At 38.4% G+C, this 8,065-nt stretch overlaps 1 protein-coding gene across 1 annotated transcript in view; it reads right to left on the reverse strand.

Annotated features, from left to right (window-relative positions):
* Positions 1-290: 290 nt before the first annotated feature.
* stk11ip (serine/threonine kinase 11 interacting protein) overlaps positions 291-8,065 on the reverse strand; it is a 49,439-nt gene continuing 41,664 nt past the window's right edge. Inside the window, exons 20-21 of the mRNA XM_015373960.1 lie at positions 1,380-1,600; positions 291-1,136 (exon numbers count right to left, since the gene is read on the reverse strand). Of these exons, the coding sequence (XP_015229446.1) occupies positions 996-1,136; positions 1,380-1,600 (362 nt within the window). The 3' untranslated portion in view covers positions 291-995. The remainder of the gene's footprint in view (positions 1,137-1,379; positions 1,601-8,065) is intronic.

Below are 8,065 nucleotides of genomic sequence, written 5' to 3' on the forward strand. Positions count from 1 at the left end.
CTCCCCAAACGGCAAGAGCAGACATGAAAATAAAGATGATGACTAAAACCATTAAAATGTGAAACATGTGATGATTAATCTGCATCAAACGGGATAAAAGGAACCCACTTTTCGAGAAATTTCAGCACCGAGTTGATTTTTCCCTCCAAAAGCGGCCATCATGAGTCCATCAGTGGGATCATCGCTAAACAAGATGCGTCTGTTTTATAAATTTGCAACAGGAACCAGCGAAATCGTTCAAGGACATGCAACAGAACAAACAAAAAAAACATATTTTTTTTTTTTATTAATCCAAGTACACACACGGGAGATTTATAGAAAAATAAAAGTCAGCTTGTTGTATTTATCCATAAAGGCAAAAAACACCTATTACTTAATGTCACATCACAGTGGAAAACATAAACCTGAATTTGCACGTCTGTAATAGCTGGGGAAGACATTTCAAACTGTCACAAAGATGGCGCTGATGAGTATCTAAACTAAAATTAGGTTAAATCTTCTGATAGCAATAATTTGCAGATGAACTAGACCCTAACGTAGAATCAGGTTCTTTCCTCTGCAACTTTTTCAGCTCGACGCAGCCGAAGTGGCGGCGGAGCGCTGCCCTCCATTTGCTTAACGCTACGGGTGATCTTGGAACAAAATTACGTGCATTTAGATCCATCACAAGACGAGGACATGACATCTTCACAAAGAAGCGAGGCGCACTTCGATTCGGTGGTGGAAAAGTTCACCGGGGATGTTTTCTTTTTTCCTGGAGAAGTTATGCAAGCAGGATATTTTCTTTTTTTTTTCCTTGTGTACCACATGAATGAATGCAATCACTTCCAAGCTCCTGGCTTAAAGCTACAAAGCGTAATGGGACCAGACTGAATGCAGAGAAAACAAAGATGCACCGTCGTTCATGCTCGCTCATGTTCCCCACCCCCGCCTGAAAACAAACACACAATTAAAGCATAAAACTTCAGCAGTTCTTTTTCTTTTTTTTTTCCCCATCATGACGGGTCGTCTTGCAGACTTGTTTGCAGCTTGACTCCGAACATGGCCTCCCACTGCGTTCTGACCCAGGATAACAGACCCTGAAGGAGCTCCGCGCTCTCTAAGCGCACGCACCACGTCTTCTCCTGTTTCATAGTCTGCAGAAAACATGAGAACACGACATGACGAAGTTAAAACTTCATTGAAACATCAGCCGAGTCAGGTAGAAAAAGAAGTTGTTTTTTTTAAATGAATGTTGAGCTTCTGCAACCTCAGGCGACCTTTTCCCTTCATTATGTCTTTCTGATGAAGTGGAAGGAAGAGTCTGAGTGGCAGCTGGGTCTGATTGTCTCGTCTGCATCAGCGACTGCAAACAAAAAGACTCCTCAGGATATACTAACCTCGTCAAAAAGCTTAATGTCCATCCTGTGCTGGTCCGAGGGCAACAAAACCACTGAGCTCACGCAGCTGATTGGGAGAGTTTCAATCACCACCACGTTTCCGCTACATGCTTCGCTGTTTTCAGTTACTGCTGAGCTGGTTTTGCTCCACTGGTGGTCTTCTTCCAGAAGATAGAGGGTTTCTCGGGTCGCCAGGACGGTCAGAGACAACCAGCTCTCATCTAGGAGAAAATATTTACCCCATTTATAAAGTATAATGTAGTTTAATATAGATTAATGGTTATTCTATTATATTTTTAACTTGGAAAAAGCAAAGATCTAAACAAGGATGTAAAGATGGATAAGGAAAGAATCCAAAAATCTTGGCTTTTATGGGGAAAAAAAATAGCAAAAAAAGCTACCTAAAGAAACTTCTTAGCTTAAACTAGCTCCCAACTTGATTAAGAACGAGTCTGAGTCCTGACCTGTGGATTACAACGTTGATTATTAAGTTTTTTTTATTCTAAGTACAATAACAAAAACAAAAACACAGGCTGGAAAAAGCACAGACTAAAATGGGATGTAGGAACGGATACACGGAAGAATCCAAAAATTGGGATTTTATGGGGGGAAAAAATTGCTAAAATAAGCTATTTAAACACCTTTCTTAGACTAAACTAGCTCCCAACTTGATAAAAAACAAGTACAGGACTATCAAAGACTAAATACAGAAATATTTAACAAACCAAGGTCCAATTAAAAACTCTAAAGGCTGGAAATAGAGATGCAACAGTTAGAGCTTTGGTTACCATTTTGACAGATGATGACGTTCTTTTACTCTAAGGTCCATAACAGAAACAAAAAAAGAGCTGGAAGTAGCAAAGACTGAAAGGAGAAAAACAACAGATACAATGGATGTAGAGATGCAAAAATTAGAGCTCTGTTTCCATTGAGTTCCACTGATCTGCCGATTACCACGTTGACAGATGACAGCCTTCTTTATTCTAAGGACCGTAACAGAAACCAAAACGTGCTGGAAGAAGCTAACCTGACAAGCAACAGAACAGCTACATTTGGTTGAAAAGTGAAAGATAAAAAGCTCTAACTTCCATATCAGTGAAATTACTTTTCAGAGTCGATATCGGACTAAAATGGGACAAAATCAGGCTGACCAAACACAGCCCAATTTTCAACATCTATTTCTGGATTAAATCCAGACTATGACATACTGACCAAATTTGGCCTAAAAACTAATGTCTAAATGATGTCTGGTGTTTGAGGGGTGGATCCACAAATCTGGTCTTAATGGAAAAAGATGCCAAAAAGGGGCTACGAATTAAAACATTTTAACAAACTAGCTTCAAATCTGAATGAGAAAGCTAAGAACCCGACTATCTGAGATTGAAAACAACTCAGGTTCAATAAAAAAAAAAATAATAATCTAGAGGCTAAAAGTAGATTGCAGCTCTGGTTTCCATTCATTTCTGACCTGCCGATTACCACGTTGACAGATGATAACCTTCTTTATTCTAAGGAAAGTAACAGAAACCAAAACGTGTGCTGGAAGAAGCAAACCTGACAAGCAAAAATTTGTTGAAAAGACAACATCTTTTTTGTCCAAACAACAACTACATTTGGTTGAAAAGTGAAAGATAAAAAGCTCTAACTTTTTATATCAGTGAAATTACTTTTCAGAGTCGATATCGGAATAAAATGGGACAAAATCAGGCTGACCAAACACAGCCCGATTTTCAACATCTATTTCTGGAATAAATCCAGACTATGACATACTGACCAGATTTGGCCTAAAAGCCAATGTCTAAACGACGTCTGGTGTTTAAGAGGTGGATCCATGAATCTGGTCTTAATGGAAAAAGATGCCAAAAAGGGGCTACGTATTAAAACATTTTAACAAACTAGCTTCAAATCTGAATGAGAAAGCTGAGAACCTGACTATCTGAGATAGAAAGAATCTGAGGTTTAATAAAAAAATAATAATCTAGAGGCTAAAAGTAGATAACAGCTCTGGTTTCCATTAATTTCTGACCTGCTGATTACCACGTTGACTAATGACGACATTCTTTATTTTAAGAATGAATAAAGAATCAAAAACAAGTGCCGCTGAATCACTGACTGAGTCAATGCGCATATCCTGGGTATTTATCTCATGTTTTACCACCTTAAATGGCTTTGAAGTACATGCTGGATGGTAGAATAAAAGACTCTCGATAATACGACTATGAATAATAATAAGACTTATGAATAATAACCATAAGTTATGTTTTAATTTAATGGAAATTTTTAACGTCCTCGTCACCAATTAAGACTTGACTTTGGGAAAAAAAAGTTTTAAAGCACTGGCCAGATGCCTGTGTGGTGCCTGGGTAAGCAAAAAAAGATTAATAAAGGACTTTTTATCTGTAAAATGTGAAAAATGAATGTGTTTAGATGAAAACTGTTTCTACGGGTTATGAACTCAAGATATACCGTAATTTTCGGACCATAAGCCGCACTTGAATATAAGCCGCAGAAGCTAAATTGCATGATTTGTACATATACAAGCCGCACCGGACTATAAGCCGCAGGTTTTTTTATGTTTAATTACCATATGGTTGGTGCTCAGAGAGGATTGTTGGGAAAGAGGCAACTGTTTGGAAGCTCCTATTTATTAACATTTCAACACAATTGAATTAAGAAGATTCTTCCTGCTGGCGTCTCCAACGTCTCACCATTGACTCTTTGATTCCAAGGTTACGTGCAGCGGTTCTATTTCCTTCATTTACTGCCAAATTGACTGCCTTTAACTTAAAAGCTGTATCATATGCATTTCAACGTTTGTTTTTCATAATGAGGGTGTCACACAAGCTGTCTTGCGCTCGCAATGTCCGTCTTTCTCGGAGTCTGCTTCCGGAAGACGTCCACATTCCCGCACGCGCGGCTACTTGTGTGTTGAAGCAAATGTGACGTCAACATGGTGGATGGTAAAATCCATAGATTTTGGTACCGCATTACCCGAGTGGCCATTAGCTGTAAAAGTCCATAGATAAGCCGCATTGTTATATAAGCCGCAAGGTCGAAAAATGCTCGAAAAATGGGGAAAAAGTAGCGGCTTATAGTCCGAAAATTACGACAATGCAAAATTTGCTATATATATTATGTACATCCTAAAAAACTTTTTTAAAATTTTCTCTGAGAAGACTTTCAGAGAATTACTAGGCCTGCAAACTTATCTAAACTAGGGGTGGGTATTGGCAAAGAAGTCATGATTTGATTTGAATCACAATTCACATGCCATGATGCGATTCTATCACGATACATCATGATACTTGAAATATTGCGATGCATCGCGATGCGTTGTGATATTTTCACTGAACACTGTAAGAAAAAGATACAGCCCTTACCAGTGGCTGACTGGCTGGGTATGATAGTGTCTTCATTTGATGCGTAATTGAAAGCAACTGAATTCATACATAGCTGTATTTATTGAAATGACTTTTGGAGGTGTTGCCATGAAAACAAATACTGGACAGAAATATTACTATTACTGGGGTGGACACACTGACAAAAAGATCTTAGGATTCATCAAACTTAAAATAACAAAATAAGGATAATCAGTGCCATTTACATGGCCTCAGTGGTCCTTTAAACCAATGAAACGAAAACATTAAAATATATATTTCCCCTTTTGCAAATTACGTGTGTCATAGCAATTTCATTTTTACCTTCTTTGTTTTTAAAGCCAAAATGCATCCAAGCATCTGACTTGAAATGTGATGGAGCCACGGGGCGAATTTTCATAGTGTCCTCCATGTTTTATTTCATATGACTCGTCGCAGTATCCCACGGCCGGACATGCTTGTGACACAAAGCAGCGGGCATCAACACATCCGCAGCGACATCTGCTGGACTGGAAGTTGTATTCCACTTGGTTTGGCTGATGTGTGCCAACCATTAATGTATTTTATTTGTTCTTTTTTGTTTTTTTTAATAATCGATTCTTGCCTTCAAGAACCGATGCAGTAGATCACAAAAATTAGAATCGTGATGCATCGTCATGACGATTATTTTGCACACCCTTAATCTAAACCAACCTGCAAACACAGGGATTTTTCTTATTATTTTTAGTTTAATGTTGTAGGAATCTTAACTAGGGCTCAACAATTAATTGCATTTGCAATATAATCACAATTTAACCAAACGCAATTGTCAAATTGCAATAGTACTCAATTTCAATCACACTATATTTGACAAAAGCAAGAGACAACATTTATCACTCCAGCCCTTTAGGTGGATGTAAAACACTTGAAGTGGGTTTGTCGCCACACAGCTAGTATGCAGGTCCGTGCACGCAGGTAGAATTTTTCACACAAAGACTACAAAGTCGTACAACAATAGACTTTGGGCCACCAAGGTTTCAAAAACTGAAAGCCGGGGTGGAAAAACCCCACAAGTTTGGTGAAATCGAGATAAAATCGCAATCACAATTTTGATTATTTTTAACCAAAAATCACAATTTTAATTAAAAATAATCGCAATTTTAATTTTTGGCAAAAATCCTTCAGCCCTAAATGTAACAAACCTATTATTTGATGGCATTTTTTTCAGCCTAGAGGTAAAAAAAAACAACATAAAGCTGATTTTATCTTCCTTGTGAACACTTACGGGTCAGTGATGTTTAAAAAGTTTCCTTAAATGCCTTTCAGTCGCATACTTATTGCTTTGCATGTCAGAAACTGTAACAAGCAGAAATAAAAAGGCAGATCGGGACGTGTTAGAACTGGGCCAGCTGAAATTCCACAGACAGGCTCAGCTGTGTTGGGCCAGCCACCTCGGCGCAGAGCAGAGAGCATAGCAGGCCGGAGCTGACGTGCGCCCCGCAGCACCAACACATTTGGTCCCTAACCGCACGCATGCAAATACAGTCATCTGTCAAGCCACTGAGTCTAAACAGTATATTTCTGCCTCATTTATTGGCAAAGGTCAGTGTGGCCTGTTGACAAGCGGCTCACGTCAGCGGCTGGCCGCAAATCACCTCCTGTTTTCCATCTTTTCTGGCCCTTCTTGCCATAGATTGAGGGGAGATCAAAGGAAGCGCCCCTTTTTCTTGTTTGTAATCTTTTTCCTTTAGTCAATTTTACAATTATTATAAAGGATAAAAATGGCTTTTATCAATTTGTTTTTTTTCTTGCCAACATTTTCACAAGTTCCACCCTTTTCCACACCCAAATTCTCCTAACTTTTTGGTACTAAGTTCAAAACAATAAATGGAAAAGTTCACAATGAGTTTATGGTAGGGATTTCTGTGGTGGTCAGGTTTTAAAAATGGATTCTGAGAAAAAAAAAAAGGGAGGAATCAGTGGGTGGACTGGTGGGTGTGGCTAGACTGCTGGTTCCAGTATATGGATGGACGCCTTAAACCAACATACCATTCATTCATTATAAATGGATGGATAGACTCTATTTTCCTGGTTCAGCTAACGCAGTCCTTTAATCTAAAACATCATCAGACTACGTAGGACTTCACGCTCCTCAAGGTTCTTGTTTGCGTCAGGCTTCTGTGCAAGCCTGAGGCCAAACAGGTCAAGTTATACGGCTTTCTTGGAGATAGATCAATATTCTGAAGCATGTGCAAAGATTTTATATATTAAATGAGAGGTGTGAGGGGAAAAACCTTGTTTGCATTTCCTGGAGGGTTTTTGTGGATTTTCACGATTTGTTGGGCGATTTTGTTGTATCAACAGCTTTATTATTAAGATTAAACTCCTGGTTAGTGATTATGTTTCCTTGAGCACTTCTGCTTAAATCAGAGAAACCTGGTGAAGAAAGTAAAATATAGTTTTTATACAATCTAGGAGATTTATGGAGCAAGTAAAAAAAAAAAAACTGTTTTTCACACGAATATAAGTCATATGATTGTTGAGCACAACAGTTGGAGGATTATGCTATAGAGCTGTTTGTTTAATACGGTGTGACTGCTCATTAAAACCTTATATGTGCATCTAGGATAACATTTAACTTCTATAAAGTCTGTCCCAAAGCTTTAACCTCCAATACTGTTGGGAATTTGAGACTTGGGTTTAAATTAAGGCCAATTCATAAAATACAAAAAAAAGCAACATAATAGTGTAAGGGAATTAGTGGCATGAAATATTCTTAATTCTTAGCGTAAATGAATCACAGTCAGCACTTCAGGGGGAATCCCTCCTCTGCAGCATTTCTCTGTTTAGTAGGAGAGCTTGGAGAAGCTAGATTCAACCATTTTAGATGACGTTAGCATTTAGCTTGTAGGTATTTCAGGGTAAATTTACCTGTAAGCTCTGAGTTATTCCAAGATAAGTCAGATTAGTCATCATATCTGAGGTATTCCAGGCTAAATTTAGTTGATAGCTGAGTTATTCCAGGCTAATTTTAGCCGTTAGCTCTAAGGTATTTCCAGCTGATTTTGATTTTTAGATTGGAGGTGTTTCAGGCTAACTTTAGCCGTTAGCTCCAAGGTGTTCCAAGCTAATTTTAAGTGTTAGTTCTGAGCTATTCCAAAATAACCTTAGTCATCAACTCTGAGATATTGTAGGCTAACTTAAGCCTAACTTAGGCTAACTTATGCCTGAATTATCTCTGAGCTCTGAGCTGTTTAAGGATTACTTCAGCCATTAGCTATGAGGTGTTGCAGGCTAACTTTAGCTGATAGCTCTGAGGCTTTCCAGGAT

The sequence above is a fragment of the Cyprinodon variegatus genome, unplaced genomic scaffold, assembly GCF_000732505.1.
Source record: "Cyprinodon variegatus isolate N-32 unplaced genomic scaffold, C_variegatus-1.0 Scaffold95, whole genome shotgun sequence".
Taxonomy (NCBI): Eukaryota; Metazoa; Chordata; class Actinopteri; order Cyprinodontiformes; family Cyprinodontidae; genus Cyprinodon; species Cyprinodon variegatus.